Source organism: Lygodium microphyllum, chromosome 28, assembly GCF_053477565.2.
Source record: "Lygodium microphyllum isolate KBCC chromosome 28, Lygodium_microphyllum_v1.1.10, whole genome shotgun sequence".
In the NCBI taxonomy this organism is placed as follows: Eukaryota; Viridiplantae; Streptophyta; class Polypodiopsida; order Schizaeales; family Lygodiaceae; genus Lygodium; species Lygodium microphyllum.
In genome coordinates, this window is record NC_141162.1 from 67,262,378 (window position 1) to 67,281,615 (window position 19,238).

Here is a 19,238-nt window from a genome sequence, read left to right on the forward strand (position 1 = left end):
ATGAGATGTGTTAAGACCCCGAAATGAGTCAAGAAAACCACCCTCAGATTACTGAGGACAACAATCCATTAAGCAAGGGTATGTGTTACCATGGCATTGGAGCCAAAAACACTTGCATGAGAAGTAGTAGTGACATTGAGCTTTGCTTGGTTTACACTCTATATGCGATTTCCTATACTCAATGGTGAACCCTCACATGTGCAATGCCACAAGGGTGTAATCCTGAGATGTGCCTCAATATTGTATCTTTTGATATCATGAATATAAAAGATTCCTTATTGATATATCTTGTGTGCCTTTTCGTTGTACCATTTTATACCTCATGATAAGTTATGACGTGAGATGTCTTGAAGGTCTCTAAATCCCTCTCCCCCCTCCTCCCCAAATAAAAGTAAATGTTGTAGTGCCAACATTAGTTTCCTCTTATCTCCCCCACTAACTCTTGGTGGGGACGGGTACATCTATTGTATATGACTTGCCTCTATCACAAGTACATAACTGCTCCTATGGGTCATGAGATTGCCCCTGATTTTGCCCATAACAACCACTATCGTTGCCTCTACCACCACGGCCTCTACCTCTACTTGGAATGATATGTTGATGAAGGTACCAACCATATCAATGATATGAATGTAGTAATGGTCGTCTAGGTACTTGAGTGTTAGCTCATGTTGAGCTTCACATCTCAACAAATATCGCATCCAAAATATAAAAGAAGTCACACCATAATTTATCAGTCTAAATTTATCATTCCAAAATATAAAAGATGTCACACCGTAATTTATCATTCTAAACTTGATTATATGGTTTCTTCATGTTTTGTAGCTAATTAAAAATTGCAAAACCAAAATAATACTTGTACATGTTTTTTTACCATTTCAAATTTATTTCTTTAAATTTTCCTACCATACGTATGACATCCATATATTTTCATTGAAAATTTGAGAATTTTAAAAATAATTTTTGAGTAAAATTAATGAATCATAATTTACTCGAACATGTCTATTTCTTTGATTCGAGCGAACTCTACGGAAAAAGAGGGGGGCGGGCGCAGAAGAAAGAAGCGAGAGACAGCGCGCAACGTCAAGAGCGCATTGGATTTTTGGCAAGGGCTAGCGAGGGCGAGCTCTCATGGCGGCTTCTAACGAGGCTCCACCCAACATCAAGTTCAAGCCACGGCTGGAAGTGCAGCAGCTCAAAGCCTTGTCTCTCTTTACGGTAGGAGAACATAAGCTCAATTGCTTCGTTGATCTATTGGAATCCGCGGAATGGCCTTTTCTGTGGAATCCATTTTTTCTTGTTCACATCTTGTTAGCCGGTAGAGGCTTTGTTGTAGGTGGCGAATTTCTTGAGCGTGCCTGAGTGCGAAGCATTTATTCGATATGCTGAGGGACTAGGGTTTGCTCACCAAGGGAGCCTGGGACCAGCCAAAGGAGAAGCTTTCAGAGACAATGACAGAATATCAGTTCAGGATGCCACCCTTGCAGATAAATTATGGCGATCGGGCTTGTCTGCATTGTTTGTTGACGTGAAAATTGATGGCAGAACTGCAGTGAGGCTGAATCCCAACATAAGATTCTATAGGTGTGTGTTTACTTTTATCATGCAGCGTGGTTTTCAGTTACTGCCACATGTACTAAGATAGCTGTAAAGAAGGCCAAAATTTTCATCATGTGGCCTATACATATTTGGTAAGTTTGTCTTATGGGAATGCATATGCCAATTGTTGAGCATAGGTACAAAGAAGGCCAAAGATTCGGTCCACACATTGATGAAAGCATTGACCTTGGTGGAGGACAGACAACAGAGTATACAGTTTTGGTGTACTTGAATGGAAGTGGAAACATATCCACAAGGAAGAGCAAGGGCAAGTCAAATAATGATATAGGATGGTTACTACAAGGTGGTGAGACAGTATTCTACACTGGGCGAAAGGCTCCTATTGAGGTATGACATTAGAACTTTCGTGGTTTCCTTCTTTGCCACTTGGTTGTCACCATCTTTGTTAAAGAATTCTTATGGAGCATTTGAATGCCAATGATCTTTTGAAGCATTATAACATGTGTACTCAAATATTGCAATCATAGTTTTTTCATATGACAATCGCATTTCTTACATAGACGGGTTTGAAAGTATCATTAGAGTATGATTCACACGTTGGGGCTTAATTATACATTGTCCTATTTGAGTAAGTAAGCTAGCAAGCTGATTGAAAACTATAATTCCATTGTTTCAATAGCTTTAGTCTACCAGCAAGGCATTCAATGGCCAAGACACAAAATTGATTTGCCAAAACAAATTCAGATTCTTATTTCCAATCATTTAAGTCTAGACACAATTTAAGTATTGACAGCAAAATGCAAAAGTGCATTGACCAATCAAGTTTTCATTTTGACCATTTTCATTTTGGCCAAGGAAAACTGTTTTAATATCAATCCGCATTAATTTTGGTGGGTTCCCATGGGAAATAAGAGATATACAAGGTGGTGATACATGGACAAACTTTGTCATAACTTTCAGATGAGTAACTTATGTGAATTTATTGTTTCCTTGGCATTGAGATTACTAATGACAAGCATAGGATTTCCCTTTCCAGCAAGAGTATGGTCAGGTCCCAGGAGGTTGTCTTTATATTTAACATGGCTGAGTGTCCATTGAGTCTGGAGCTCATGCTGAAGATGGTTCGGAGCTGACAGATACTATCTGCTGCTGGAAGTTGGTTATGTCTCTCCTATACCTAGAAGGCTGGACTTCTCTTCTCTGTCAGGATCCTCAGTCTAGATCAGTTGGCCTGATTGTTGGTTGGCCCTCCTTTTGAAAGATTTTGGACCCTCACCCTACCATTTGCCTCCCCCATTTCAGATTTAGGGTTTTTACTCACTTATGCTTGTACTGTCCTATCTCCCTCTGTATGCTGACTTAGTGGCAGCATTCTGCTTTTATATGTCATTAACTAATCAACTTGTGTGTTTCTGAATTAATTAGGTGCTTCCAGTTGCAGGGACAGCTTTGTTACACATCCATGGGGACAAATGCTTGCTACATGAGGCACGTATAGTATCCAGAGGCATAAAGTATGTTTTGCGCTCTGATGTAGTTTTTGCTTGAAGGGGAGAGCAATAAATGTGTAAGCCAAAGCAAACATCGTATTGAGCACAAGATACTGGTAATAATTCGGGACATATACTCCTTTGAAGCTTTCAAAGCTGGAAGGAAACGTAAGATAAGAAGTGTTCCTTAAAACATCAAGCGCTAGATTTGATGAAGCAAAATCATCAATTGCGTCTTGAACTGACAATCAATTGAAGTGTCTCTGATCAGTGTAAGATCCATCCTGCTCCACTATAGTCTATGCCACGTTGAAAACATTCTCATAATACTGGCAATGAGAGTAGCTCGCAGCATGCCCTGTGGTCCTGACAAATGTGCAAACACAACTTGACTTTAAGCACGTGGCATGGGTGTGCGCATGTACTTATGATTCTGGACAAGTATGCTTAAATGACTTGTGGCAGGCACAGACAGATTGTAATCATGTGCATGATCGTTTCAAACACGCAACATGCAGGGCGCATGAGCCCATACGCAGAGTACAGGTAGTGTTTTAAGTGCCTCAGTGTGAATATTTTGATTCGAGTCTTTGAAGCACCCAAAGTAATGCATTTACCACGAACGCATGCACAAATCGAAGTACGGTGTTACTAAACACAGTTTAAGAAGCTTATTCACAATAAAATATTCATATATAGGCATATTCTTTCAACTAGATTATCCACCGTGCTTTAACATAATAAGAACTACCTACCCCTAAAAGATGCATTTACTGTGTTCATATGCAGAGAATCAGTACTTCGTTCCTAAAACTTTTGATGCAAAGGTTATTTGCCATTAAAGACACCTTAGGCACGTATATTTCAACTAGATGATCAAGATATTCCCAAATATTTTTCTCTCAATTTGATGAAGAGCAACTAAACAATAGGAAAATAATCTTCACCAAGTAAAAGGTGCAAATGTTGATCAGTCTCCTTGTGAACACAAATCTCACGTGTAGAAACACATTGCAGTTCCTACTCCAAAATTTTATCCCTCCCACGCCATCATTCTCTCCATTTGATTTTGTTATACTGTTGTTCTCTTGTTGAGGTTTGGTAAAATCTGAATCTCATAAATAAACTATCAAAAGGAGATTGGCATGGCTTGATGAAATACACCTTTACCTGTTTTGCCATGGTAGGATTGTTTAGATATGATGTGCGAGAGTGACTAACTCCTTTTTATAGCAGTATGAAATTGTCGAAACTATAAGAAGTCCTTGTGTGCAAATATCGAGAGCATTAATTCAGCCATTAACACAACTTTATGAAGCTAGCATTGGAAACATATGGAAAATATGCTCACCCCAAACCACTTGATTTTCAAGTTGCACTCAAAGCTTCTTAATTTTAAGGTAGTTAAGGGCATTGTATTTATGCATGCTAAGGTGTACAAATAGTGGTATCCAAGATAATCCTAACACAAGGTAATAGTGGTGGAGTAAATTGCTACAAATCCATTAAATTTTACTATACCATTAACGAGAAAAGGTGGAGTCTTACCCCAACAATGTTATACACATGCACAATCTCTTGCCTTCTATGCGTGCATGTTGTTGTATTAAAGTGTATTTAGATACACATCTAGGCATGCACATGTGCAACAATGTGTGAACAAACATTGCACTTTGTGACCTCTATTATTGTCTCTCCCATGCCATTATTTTCTCCATATGATTTTGTTGTATTATTGTTCACTTGTTGAGGTTTAGTAAGTATATAAACTTTCATTAAAAACTACCAAAAGGAACTATACTTTGCGTGGCTTGATAGTATGCACCTTTTACCATTTAGCCATGATAGAATTGTTAAGGTCAAATATATAAGAATGCCCACCTCCTTTTTATAGGGACTATGAAATTGTCAAGACCAATATTTTCAACCCTAACCACTCAATTTAGAATATGCGTAAAGAGCTTCTAAATCTCAATGTGGAAAAGGATATATAGTGTTTTATGCATACTAAGGTGTAGAAACAAGGGTGTCTACAAAATTCCTAAAGACAAGCTAAAAATGGTGGAGAAAATACTTGTAAACATAGTGAGCTCTATTGTAAGAACAAAGAAAACATGCCAAGGTCAAAAAGTAAAGGTCTCACATGCATGCACACTAGATGCACCCCTCCACCCATGTGTGTACATGTTTTTTTTTCTTGTGTGTGATATGTATCTCCCTCATTAATTTATATATTGGAGATGAGAATGCACATACAACTTTTGCACGTGTGCATGTGTGTGTCTGTTTTCCTCTATCTACGAATGAGCAACTTACAACATTCTTAGGTTTAAGTATAATCATCTTCCTTGTTTACTCAATTGTGTAGAGTGGCTCAACACCCACATGTATGCACACACAATACACATTTGAATACATTGTTAGGGCCAATGGTTATCTTTGTTGGAACTTAATATTTGATTGAAATGTTTTATTTCTCGTAGTTTTGATTTTTTAAATTTATGCATGCTTTAAAGATTGCATGGACAACATTGTCTATGTTCCAACACAATTACATTGATAACTCTACTCAATGTACTATGGAATAAAATGAGCTAATAGGGGATTACAAAGAAAAGAGGAAAAGAGAGTGATGTGTAAACATTAAGATATGGAGTCCATGCTCATATGATGATGATGAAAAGAAACATTTCTTGCCAAATGGCTAGATATTTTTAGAGACATTATTACACTATGTTACAATTGTATGGAACCCAATAACATGGACACATATGGGCGTGCATCAAGCATGTGGTTGTTTAGTGGCTAAATGTAATGCCATGAATTCAAATGAAGAAGTGGAAAGCTTAATAACATATAATTGGTGTATAAATATTATATTATTTTAAGTTTTGCACATCATGAGAACTTATCATTATAAATTTAAGCATAAGGTTCAATCCCATGCAAGCTATAAAGCCCAATGGGCGAGCCACTAAGATTTGTAATAGATATGAGCATATGTGATGAGCTAGAGTGATCTAAAGGCAAAGTGGATTGGCCAAAAGGCATAATGGAAGGGTGGAAACTCAAAGGGAAACCTCACATATATATTGGGTAAAGATAAAGAGACCTCATTCTTGGGGGCATGCAAATTTGAGAGCTTGCTTCTATCTTCTTCTCCTTGCTTCAACCGTAGACATAGCTTGAGAGAGAGAGGGAGAGTGCGTTTGAGAGGGTTTAGAAGAAGCTTTCCCTCTTTTTTTCTTGCTTTTATTTTTCTTCTTCATTCTTTGCTCATGGCGGTGCTATTAAATCCATGTAGAGGAGGCTAGAACATTCCAGCACATATGAGGATTGTGAGGCCATTCCTTGCTCCTTGGTGGCAAAAGAGTACAATGAAAGAGGTAAATAATAGCAAGTCTATGACCTTGCTTGTGTGCTTCCATTGCTTGGTTGAAAGTGCAGAGTGTACTAGTTAGTTTGGAGCATAGTGTGGATGGGGAATGAGGCTCTGCATTAGAAAAAAAAAAGAACTCTCTTTTGTACTCTTTAGGTGTCATTCTCTCCTCCTTAAATCAAGGAAAAGTGGAGAGAAGAATAGTAAAATACTCATTTTCTTTCTCTAGTTTTAGAATCTTATTTTACTTTTTTTTTTGTGTATAATCCATAAGTGATTTATTTAGATTTCTTATATCTCATCATTAAAGAGTCAGATTTCAACAAAATCTCATATCTAGGTAGTGATCAATTATGAGATGGTGGTGCTCATTTGTATCTCATAATTATTAGTATTATGGATGTAATTATATTTTGAACCAAAATGGAAAAAACAACATATCATGAGTTTCTTTTGGATTTGAAGGGATATTTTATGTCTTAAGTCTTGGTTAATAAATATAGTTTTTTGTAAAATTTTGCATATTTTAAAAATAAAATTTGGAGGATTATTTTATAAAAAAATTGACTCTGTCTTGGTCTCTTTTGAGTTTCCTTTGAGCTCTTTTATATGCTCCTCTCTCAACTTATTCTCTCTACATCCAATGAGTTCACCCTTTTTATTGGGCTCTCTTTGATTTTTCATTGTTACACACATTTGATCTCTCTTCTAGCATAACAAAACGAGTTCAAGAAAGAAGGACCTATGTGTTTGAATAGATGCTAAGTGTCCCTTATTTAGGAGGGGATATATTTTTAAAGTTGTTCCTCATGTTTTGCAAAGTTACAAGGAAAGAGGTTTGAAGCACATTGACTTATAGGTGGATGGAGCTATATATCAAATTAATAATATTATAAATTCCTCTCCCACTTTCTTTGATTTCACAAGCATTCTAAAACATGTTTGTGATGGTGCTTATGGAGAGCTTGTATTATACCAAGCATCTTAGTAGGTTATTGAAGGTTTATTATAGTTGCCAAAATGTTTGTGATGGTGCTTATGGAGAGCTTGTATTATACAAAGCATCTTAGTAGTTTATTGAAGGTTTATTATAGTTGCCAAAATAGAATCACAAGTTTCATGCTTATATGGATGGAAACTATGCCATGATTATATAAGTTGCAAGTCAATTTGGAGATTCAATTAAAAAAAAAAACCAGTGATCTCTTAATTCTAGGAGCTCTTTTAGTAAGCTAGCTGAGAAAACTATTGAAGATTCTTCTATATTTGAATTGTGAAAGTTTTTGTATAAGATACAATCAAAAGAGCACAATACTCTACTATTGAGTTCATTCTTGCACCTTGAGCATGTAATAGAGGATTTCATAGTAGATCTGCTAATGAGCAATCACCAAATAGTTGCTAGTCATGCTTGCCGAGTCACCATTAGCCCCAAGGACATGACACTTGCTATGTGGTTACATGAATCCAAGATGGTTTTATTTTCTTTCATCCATAGTGATAAAATGTACTTTTGTCTTCCATTATCTACATGATCATATATTTGTCCTATATTTTTTTTCATTTAAGGTCCTGCAAAAAATACTAAAATATTTTTCTTACATTTTTAATATAAGCATTAAGAAATTTAATATTGATGGATAACATTCAGTTACACATCATTTCAATATGACATTGTGCATACAATGTTAATCATTGATTTTTTGCACCAAAAATGGAAAAAATTTATAATAGTTCGACATGATGTTTGATCGTGTTGAGAATTGACATGTGAGATCATGTGAGACCCAATGTCCTATATATAGATTTTTATGGAAATAAAAGCTAGTAGCAATCCTAGCTAAGTTTGGCAACCATAATCTAGTTTTGATGGAATTAGCCCCTTGGGTTCCATATATAACTTTCTATGGAAAAAAAAGTTTCATGGCAACCTTAGCCAAAGCATGGCAACAAAGGGCCTAGTTTTGACAACTTTAGTGGTGATAACGCTCACATGATATTCTTGTTAGTACCTCTTCTTTCTTTGATATCTTAGCCACAACATGTCCACATCCCACTTCCTTAATAAAGATGGAAGAGAAAGTGGGGCTTTGGTATATTTGCACTTTGACTCTTGTGATGAGATGTAATAGTAGGTTGGATACAACGTTCCACACAAAATTGATACCAAAATGGGAAGGGTCTTTTTAAACTATTTATCAAAAATTTTCTAATGACACTTATCTTTTGGAAGATATGGCTGCTGGCACTCCACATAGTTTGAGGGTAAATGGCTATAGACTCAGATTGTATATTGGAAGGATATAGTAGAAAGTACATAATGTATAGGAAGTTCTCAATGTTAGAAAAAAAAAGAAAAAAAAATTGAAGGTAATGTTAGAACATAGGTTTGCGAAGATCATCCTATCAATTTGCAATTGATGCTTGACTATTTCCCTTTACTTTGGTTCCAAGCTACACCATGATATGGCAAAAGTGTGAATTTGGCTATTCTTGTTTTTAGATTTATGGTCCCTCACAAATGAGAGGGGGGGGTGTGCCACATCATGGGGGAGCTGGGTTTTTGGGGGAATGGGAAGTGCCATGTCATGAGAAGGTTTAGGGTGGAGTGGGGTTTTTGGAGGGGAGGGGAGGGTGGGGGGAGTGTGCCATGTCATGGGGGAGTTGTGTGGAGCAGGGTTTTCGGAGGGGAGGGGAGAGAGACAGTGGGGGGAGTGTGCCATGCCATGGGGGAGTTAGGTGGAGTGGGGTTTTCTGAGGGGAGGGGAGGGGGTGTGCCATGTCATGGGGGTTTGGGTGGATTGGGATTTTGTGGGCAAGCGGGGAGAGTTTGCCATATCGTGAGGGGGTTGGGTGGAGTGGGGTCTTCTGAGGGGAAGGGAGAGGGTGGGGGGAGTGTGCTATGTTGTTGGGGAGTTGGGTGGAGGGAAAGTGTGCCATGTTGTGAGGGGGCTATGTGGAGTGGGGTTTTCTGAGGGGAGGGGAGAGAAAGGATGGGGGGAGTGTTCCACATCGTGGGGGAGTTAGGTGGAGTGGGGTTGGGGAGGGGGAGAGGGAAGAGTGTGTGCCATGACATGGGGGAGTTGGATGGAGTGAGGTTTTGGGGGGCAAGGGGAGTGCCATGTCCTAGGGGCATTGGGTGGAGTGGGATGTTTTTGGGTTGGGGGGGGGGGGGGGGGGGCGGCTCTATGTTGTGGGGAGGTTGGATGGATTGGGGCTTTTTGCCACGGGCGTGGCAAGGGGGGGGGGGGGGGAAGGGAGGGGGAAGTACCATGCGTGGGGGAGTTGGGTGGAGTGGGTTTTTTTTTGGGGGGGGTGTGGGGTATGCCAAGTTGTGGGGGAGTTCGATGGAGTGAGGTTTGTTTTGGGGGATGTGCACCCTCCAACTTGCAATGCCATGGCATCCCTCCCCACATGCACACACCATGACACAATATGCCCCCCTCTACATTATGACCCTACGCACTCCCTTCTCCCGTCCCTTCTCATGAGCGATGCCATGTATCTGTTGCTGAACAATTAGGCTTAAGCGACTTGTGGTGATCCTTTCAAAGGCATCGCATCATGGAGGTCAACATCTACCCACTAGGTGGTGAGGAGCGAAATGCGGTGCCTTGAACATGTGCCTCATTGGTGGTGAGATCATGTTCGAGCTCCATGGTTCTCAATGCTAATGGCGAATATTGTTGCGAATCTTGTTGAGTGCACCTCATGATGGGCTTCTATTGATGTGAAACGGTGGAACATTTGAGCGTCTCCATCATCTTTAGACTCGGCACGAGCTTGGAATGTGGCAAGCAAGACAATGTGGAGTATGCTTCGTGCATGGTGGGGCCGATGCTCGTGCTCATGTGTAGCTTGGTCCATGGTGGAAAACAAAAGCATGCACTCATCCCATCCCCATTTGTTGATTTCTTTTTCTCCTTGTATGTTCTAGATCCTTCGTGCTCATTCCCTCTTTCTCTTTACATAAAAAACACATTGATGATGAGGTCCTACCTTTCTGCCTCGTAGCCACATAGTTCTATTCACTGAAACTTATTAGTTTACTTCATTAATGATAACATATAAAAAATGTTAGTTCATGTGAGGAAAGTAAAAGAAATACTAGATCAAAGATACAAGGATTCCCATTAAAACCATCACTCTATATTTGGCACAAAATTACTTTTGAGCCGCTTGAACACAATGATAAGTAAATTAAACCCTTATTAAACAAAAAAATTAATGCATAAGACTAGACTACCGGTACCATGTGATTTGAAAAACATGAAAAATAATCCATGGTTTTTGATACGATAAATCATTAATCTAACCAATCGAGCTAGTTTCCCATGCATAATCAATGGTACAAATATACTATCTACTAATAAAATTCTCAATCAACATTATAAGGCCCATAAACTAGCTTAAATATCACTATTACATAAATAAAATGAGGTAAGTGGCTTGATACAAAGAATAAAAGACAAACGAATACCATATTATGTTTAATATCATCCCATTGACCCTTTAGTGAAGATAGTGGTGGCACATGAATGTTTCAACATTCAAATCAACCTAAAGGTGTTTTAGCCAAACACACTCAATAGTAGTTGTGAAAGTTGCCTTGTACTCAGTTTTACCACTAGAAATGGCCATAGTGGGTTGCTCTTCCTCAACCACAATATGCATGAGTTACCAACAATCATGATGCAAAAACCACTTATGGATACACGAGCATCATCACAATTAGCCTTGTGAAAATTTGAAAAAGTATCTAAATCTCACCATAATGATCCCCCCTTGGGATAAAACATGCCAAAGTGTCAAGTACAACTTAAATAGCAAAAGATATGGTGTATTGCCTACTAATGCTTGGTGCTTGGGTTATGCATAAACTTTCTCATCAATGAGATTGCAAATTGAATGCCAAGTCTCATAATGCATATACAAATCAAGCATCCAATAGCTTGCTAATAGAGAAAGGCCATCTCTGGCATCATGAAGGCTCAACTTCAAACCTGTCTCTATAGGAGTAGCAATAGGTTTGCAATCTCAAGATCAAATCTCTACAATAATATCTTAATATACTTTGTTTAGAACAAAGCAATATCCCTATCACATTACTTGAATTGAATGCTCAAATAATCATATGATAGATGCAAATCTAACATGAAAAAATTCGAATTCAACTCAAGCTAAAAATTAAAAAGTCCATCTCATTAGAACTAGTGAGACAAGGTAGCATTAACATATCGCAAAGATTAAACGCACATGCAGCCTTTAATCCTCAACACTCTCGATAGAATTATTGTCATAGGGAGAATTGTTTAAGAACTATCACCTCTAGAAATACCCTAGACTTCCAAAACAATATCAATTGCTAAAGACCAAGATTAGTTCCCCTTTATAACCAAGGAACTCAAAGATATATATCGTTGAAACTTTGTACTCATTCCCATTGAATAAATATATCTTTGCATTCTTTATTTCTAATAGGTGAATTATGATCTTATAGGATGTTGAACATGCTTGTTCCTAATTCATGGTATTTAGAATAATGTATGAAACTGCTTACCAATACTTGAATATAGAATTCCAAGAAAGTGTGATGATGACTCTCAAGAATCAGTGATTCATAAGAGGTACTATGAGAGCCAGAACAATATGAGTAGACAAAGGTGCGTTATTATGCAATGCATGCACTAGTCATTTTGGCATGGAAACATGCATAGGCTAAAGAATCGTCTCATTTTATTGCTAATTTGACCACCGATTATTGAAAAGAGGTAATAAACTTTCATATATATCTTGTGAGCATAAGTGGTGGTTGTAATACATCTTCCTTAAAAATAATAAAATAACAAAATACGCCTAGTTTGTGGATAATATAACAATGTAACCTTTGCTTATAATATTGTAACCAACAAATATACAAATTTATGACCTTGACATCCAATTTTTAGAGTTGTTATAGTGGCATTAATGCTGCATAAGCTAGGTAACAAAAAACATGCAAGTGAGAAACAATTGGCTTTTTGCCCTAGTAAGAATCATATGGAGTGACAAAATGCAATGCTTTGGTGGGATAAGTGTTAAGCACACATAAGCTACACATATGACAACCTCAAATGCAAAACTGTGGCAAAGCTTGGCTTTTGACCATGCATCACACATTCTCCATGAAAGATGTGTTCTCTGTCTCTCTAAGCTACATTATTGTTTGGTATGTTCGACATTGTGTATTAGTGTTTTATCCCACGATCAACCATAAATGCATTAAATTCTTTAGACATATACACCCCCTCAATCACTTCTGAGAGGACCCAATTCAAATCTTGACATGTTTTTAACCATACATTAAACCACTTGAAGCACAAAAACACTTTGGACTTAGCTTTTGAAGGATATATTCATGTACGCATGCTATAATCATCAATAAAAGTCACAAAGTATATGTAGTCAAAAGATGGTATTTCGTTTGGACCACAAACATCACTATGTACAAGATGCAATTTGTGAACACTCTCATTGAACAATCTTTCAGAAAGGAAACACATTGTATTTTACCTGATATGTAGCCCTAAAACCATGTTTTATGGATCCCTCAAGAGTAGGCAATAAATGCATCATATTAGATTTCTACAAGTGCAGAAAACTAGTGCAATTTACATGACTAAAATGTGTATGCCAAAGGTTTGCATCTGAAATGGCCTAAAACTCTACAATTGCACATGGCATATCTTCCATTGTATTCTCTAAAGCTATATTATAAGTACTTATCATTGCAACTTGCACACTCCTAAGATCCACCCATACATTGTTGAATTCATTATATTAAAGTCCCAATACATCTTTGTTCTTTCCCTTTGTAAAATGCATTGAATCTTTTATGTGCTTGTAGTGACCTAGGAGCCTTGTGATTGCCAAGTTTTGCTTTTTTTTTCTCTTTTGCATGTATCTATGGTCTAAGAAGAACAAAAGCACTTTGATGATGTTGACAAAGGTTATTCATTACCATGTTGTTGATTGCTATGCACTCTTGTCTACTTATTCCATAATTATTGAACTTGTACAATCCACAACATAGTGAGCTAGATGTAATAATTGTATAACCACTTGGGTTATCATGGAAAATACAATGTTATCCACAAAATTGACAAGCAAGCCAATATTGGCAAGTACAAAAATTGAGAGCAAATTCTTTTGGCAACTCCTTTAACACAATAAGAGAAGTTATTGGCATATGTGATAGTACCACCCTTAGGGGTAGACTTAAGAGAAGTGATAGACTATGTTTAGAACAAACTATCACTTTTCTGAATCTCATCCTTATTAGCCTTTCTTTTCTAGATAACATATGTAGATTTTTTCTTATTAGTAAAAAAAAAAGTGGCTTGCCACACATACTTGATTTGCGATGTGCATAATGGACCTATTTTACCAAGTTTGTTCTTCTTGCAACAAAAATGAAAGTAGCTCATCAAATGACAAGGCATTTAAATTTTCTTTCATAAAAAAGATGCCAATTTTAACATTAAACTTTATTGAGAAGACTAGAACACAACATAAAAATCACAAAGCAGATCTCAAATGAACTAGGCGCAATTGCTATAGTTACTAGAATCCTCACTAGTAAAATGATTCACATTTCATTTAGCATAAGTGAATGAAGGGGAAATTATAAGAGAGACGAGGGAGAAGCTAGATCTTCTTTGAAACTTTACCCATGTTATCTCAACAAAAAAGGGAGGAACTATCAAATCTCATCAAGAAATGAATAATAGGTGAGCAAACATGGTTTGCATGATTCAATATCTAATTTTTTCAAATACTTTTGAAAGAAATAAATAAATTGAATTAAATTTTAGATATATATAGAAAATCAATAAATGAGTTATTCTATCAAATTTTAACAAAAAAGGAGTTTGGATTTGAGGAATATTTAAAAATGAGTGTGCACACAATGTAAGGAGAGTTGGCTATACTTGCAGAGTATATGCAATATTTTTTTTTGTCGAATGAAATTTTTTGAATTTAGAATTATTGAGATGTTAATATGCAACTCTCAAATGTCTACTTATTAATAGATCAATTTTCATTGGGCTCCTTTGTGAGTTTGTTTATTTCCAAAGGTGCTTTTGGATACATGATGAGAGCACACTTAGAAGTATCATACAATCTCCAATAGATTCTCATTTCTAGGAGTTTTGGCTCATCATGTCATGGCAAAGGAGGTGGGTTTGATTAGAGATAAAGTCTTTTGGATACATAACATTTTTCAATTTCACTTTCTATACTCACATTAACCTTTCTATGGTGGTTCATGTCACACACTAGTGTATGCATATTTTTGTAGTGTTTGATAATACTTAGTTAGAAAATTCAAGTATGTTACTATGTTTCTTACTATGAAACTTTTGATAGTATGCTAGAGGTCTTTTTCTTGTGTTTTATGAGTGCTATAGATCTGTAGGGTTCAATTTTGTTTAGCTGATCATGTTATTCAATTGACCATTGATCCTTTTTCCACCTACCCTACACCCTTTGTTGTGTGCTTTTCTTAGGATGTGGATTACACTACTTTTCACAATGGTCTTGTAATAAAGTCAAGCAACCCATATTAGTGCAATTTAGCTAGATGTGATGTTGTCATTGAAGCAGATGAGTGCATGGTTAGAAGTAAAGTCATTTTAGTGAGTGAGAATAGTTACTTTGAGAGAATAAAGTGTTTATGTAATAGTTAGGATGTAGTCATAATGATATTGACTTTGTACCGAAGGGTCTCTTACAAGTGAGATGGAACCATACGGTTTGCTTTTATTGAACTACATGGACATAAGCATAATGTGCTTTTTGAATTTATTAATTGTAGTTTTCAAAACCAATTGTACATGATATTTATGCATTTGATTACTATGTGGATTATGTTGATTGTTTTGTAAATAAAGTGAGTTTTTAACCTTAACACAATTAGTTATAAGGGATTATTTAATGTTTCTAATAAATAGATGGAGTCTCAATTTTATAAGATAAGTGATGCAAGGTGAAAATACTGATGCGGTTTTATATTAGTATTGACTTACAAATCCACGAAACATTGTCATGCAATGTTTTGGCTAATTCTTAATATGAGATGTTAGAGGTTACAACTTGGGGGTAAACTAATTTTTGACATGATATCATGACACATACTTGAGCATCCATGATTATGCATTCCATGGGAGTAATGCTCCATGGTTAATACTATACAAGATGAAAAATTTTGTTTTCATGTAACATCTAAGGAATCCAAGGGAGAAGTGCACAATAATTTTATTGATGCAATTAGGAAAACTATTTAGGTTTCTTCATTATTGTGGGTCATGTACTGCAAGAGTTAAATGATGTGACCTTGGCAATTTGAACATGTTGAAGCTAAAGCTATTAGGTACATGTAGTTTTACAACTATATACAAGACAAAAATAAAAGCATATTCAAAGGGAGCTTGGAATATTTAGAATGGATTTCCATCAATCGAATGGCTCTTCATCAATGCAATTGATTTACAATTTGTTGCTACGAATGTGCAATAACTTGTTGTAGCACAATGCATAATGATGTAATATTTTGTATATGGATATGCTATAGCACAATTAATATACTACGAAGATCAATACCCATTTACTACCATTATTTTGAAATTGCACTTACTATTTTCCTCTCCAAATCTAGCACTTACCGTGCTCATCCAGGTGGTCCATTTGTACTACCCTTGTTGTAGTTTCATATTGCATAGGAGATTAGGTATCTTCATTTAGAGAACGATTTGAACTATATTCCATAATGCATGCATGGTATCATATTAACAAAATGAATGTAAATTTAGCACAAGGATGGGAAAAGCTCCGAATGAAAAGCTCACTTTTTAATAAACCCTCCCCCCTCTTATACTACCACATGATCCTTGCATTTCTTGAAGGAATGGCCACTAAGGTGTATACATCTTTGATTGATGGTTAATACACTTTATGTGCTAAGAAGCATATGTTAAAAGAGCACTCTTTAAGCACTTTTCAAGAGTTATGATTTTCTTGGCACCCACAATGACAGAGAGAGGAAGGCCTACCAATCACAAGAACTTTGTCATTTCTAAAACAATTTAAATTAACAAACTTAAAATAACCAATATTACCAAATTTACATTTGAAAGGCCCTTTTCTTTTTCATGAACTCCAAAAGCAATGCCCATGGAGATTGCTTTTTAGTCCAACCAATAGTGCTTCTACATAATACTCAAGGTTGCCTTATTGTACATCTAGCATGGGTTTGTAGAACTAGAAAGCTTATACGCAAAATTGAACTACCTCCATAGAGTTGGAGATCAAATTCCCAGTTAGCATGCGCTTCTTTACTTTGAGCCTCACTATTAGCTTCATGTAGAGGAAGCCAAAATCTTGTATTCTCTAAATCGAGCAAGGCTTCATTGATTATAAAATCTATGGGATTATAATTGCACATGATACATGTTATTGAATCCTAAGCTAAATGTTTGAAATATTAGGGTGTACCCCACTAGGTACCAAAATCTTTTGTGAAAACTTGTTATGAAGTAGAATAATTTAAAAGCAGCTAGGCCTTTTGTTGCTAAGGCTTTGTAAAACTTTAAGTAGTGTAGACATGAGATAAGGACTTTCGCATTATTAATATTAACATTCAAATTTTTTTGTGCTTCTATTTGTAGAATAAACTTTTTAGTATGGCATGCCCTAGGTGGTTAGTTATGTGAAGTGAAATTTGTTGTATGATGTGACATGGTGCATTAAAAAGATAGTAAGTTCATCGCTAGTGTGAAATTGTTTACCAAAATGACTTTACCAATCACTAATGGATTGAACTCTTGCAACATATTCTAGAACCCTACAGTTCTGAAGAAGTATGAAAACACACAAAGCTTTTAAGAATGCCTACTTAGATGTGATAAGAGTGGACCGATGCAGTGTGAGAAACTTCCACATAGATTGTATTTCCATTGCAGCATGGGACTAAATGGGGTTTGTGAATTAATTTGGGCAAACGAAGTCCTTGTGAGTTGGTGAACATGCCATTTTTTTGGTAGGTAGGATGACTTGGACATGAGCTCATTTGCACAAGTCAAAGAAGAAGCTTAATTCTAGGTGATGTTACGGTATGCGAGGATGTAGCCAAGTCACCAAGGTGTTTTAAAAGGTCAAATGAAAGGCGGGGCCCGTGACATTCTAGAGCACGACGCGGAAGAAGAAGCTTCTTGAAATGATAAGGGTTTTAAAAGGTCAAATGAAAGGGTGGGAATGGGGGCCGGGGCACGATATGGAAAGAGCTTATAATGGAGAGGCAAGACTAGCCAGCGCCCATTTCAATCGTCATACGCATGCGCGGTAATACCATCTCTCTCTCTCTCCAGATATTATCAATATCTGATCAGTACGTATAATTGCAAGCAATTGGCCCGGTTACTGAATGGCGATGATCAGTCGATGCCACCTCCTGATCGCACTGATCCTCTTCCTCATCTTCTGCAACATCCACATCGCCATGCATATCGTCACACCAACGCTCTCTCGTTCGTTGCCTTCGGGTAACACACACACACACACACACACACTCTCTCTCTCTCTCTCTCTCTCTCTAATCGTCTGTTATAATTTGTGGCAGATGCGCAGCTGATCGGTGCCCGTGGTCTCCTGCATATCGCATCGTCCAACGTCCCTTCTACCGACCATGAACAAGTACGTTCCCAATGTCTTAATTTTGGACTCATGCATTATGCCTTGCATCTCTCCGATTTAATTATAATCATGCATACGTAATTAGCTCGACATGAGTCAGCGCCCCCTTGTGTACACTTGTGCAGGTCATGCAGCCCACCGGCGTCGCGCTTGATGAGAGAAGGAGACTGGCTGCTGAAGCACCCGCAGTTGTCGATCACCCGGATTACGTTTGTGCAGTTGCGTGCTGAATCCTTCATTGATCTTAAACCTAATATGTAACTCTGAGAATCTGCTTTCTTCGAGCCTCTAAGATTGATCAATTATTAGACCCACACTGATTGAAGACAATTTACGGATGACTAACTCTCATTGTATGTATTCTAGTGCCTTATGGCCCAAAGGTCTTTGTATAGAACGTCATGACCTAGGATTGTTACCATGCCAATCCCACCCATTTCGATTTAGATGTTCCTTCCATATAAGTTATATGTTATCATTTCAAGCTCCACTAAAGCGTGTGCCCACATGAATAAATATCATTTTAGACATCATGTTACTAATCATTGTACAAAAGATCTAAAGCCTCTTTGTAGTGAAGAAAAACGAATTGGATCGAGAGAAAAGTTAAATTTTTTCTTATTGTTACATGTGTTGGAGGGGCAAAAGGAGCTAGATCACTTTTCTACATCCACTATTTCTAATGCATTTGTACTTCTATTTTTCATTGTACTTTTTACAAACTAAAAGATAGGTCTCTCTCATCTATTAGCCTAAAAGAAGCTACTAGTCTGTAAGAGATATTAATTTCATCATGCACCATTGATGGATGTCCACCATAGCCATAGTACAAGATACAGGCCTCATACAGACATTTAAAGCAACGAAAATGTTCACAAAAAAATTTACCCCCCATCGTCGCTAAATACGTCGGTATTAGTGACGCCATAGAACTGTTGCTATTGGTGTCGCTATTTGCGTTGCTATTTGCAAATAAATGGCGATGCAAATAGCGACTGTTTGCGATGCAAACTGCGATGCTAATAGTGATGCGTGCAAACTGCGACGATTACAGAGAAAATTATTTTTATGGCACCACA

At 37.1% G+C, this 19,238-nt stretch overlaps 1 protein-coding gene and 1 long non-coding RNA gene across 3 annotated transcripts; both read left to right on the forward strand.

Moving 5' to 3' along the window:
* Positions 1–1,026: 1,026 nt before the first annotated feature.
* Positions 1,027–3,615, forward strand: LOC148011560 (2-oxoglutarate (2OG) and Fe(II)-dependent oxygenase superfamily protein). Of its 2 annotated transcripts, none has more exons than XM_087670875.1 (4): positions 1,027–1,218; positions 1,337–1,584; positions 1,737–1,947; positions 2,996–3,615. In XM_087670875.1, the coding sequence occupies exons 1-4, from the start codon at positions 1,132–1,134 to the stop codon at positions 3,056–3,058; spliced, it is 609 nt and encodes a 202-aa protein (XP_087527001.1). In that variant the 5' UTR covers positions 1,027–1,131; the 3' UTR covers positions 3,059–3,615. The 2 variants fall into 2 exon arrangements, with proteins under 2 accessions (XP_087527001.1, XP_087526999.1); XM_087670873.1 differs by having other exon boundaries at positions 2,986–3,614.
* Positions 3,616–17,749: 14,134 nt separating this feature from the next.
* Positions 17,750–18,813, forward strand: LOC148011561 (uncharacterized). Its single transcript, XR_015689385.1, has 3 exons — positions 17,750–18,008; positions 18,086–18,159; positions 18,285–18,813. It is a non-coding gene; the product is annotated as an uncharacterized LOC148011561 (long non-coding RNA).
* Positions 18,814–19,238: the final 425 nt, after the last annotated feature.

Coding starts and splice junctions, on each gene's coding strand:
- LOC148011560 (XM_087670873.1), top strand. CDS start 1,132: ATGGCGGCTTCTAACGAGGCTCCACCCAACATCAAGTTCAAGCCACGG. Junction 1,219..1,336: donor AAGCCTTGTCTCTCTTTACG/GTAGGAGAACAT, acceptor GCTTTGTTGTAG/GTGGCGAATTTCTTGAGCGT. Junction 1,585..1,736: donor CCCAACATAAGATTCTATAG/GTGTGTGTTTAC, acceptor TGTTGAGCATAG/GTACAAAGAAGGCCAAAGAT.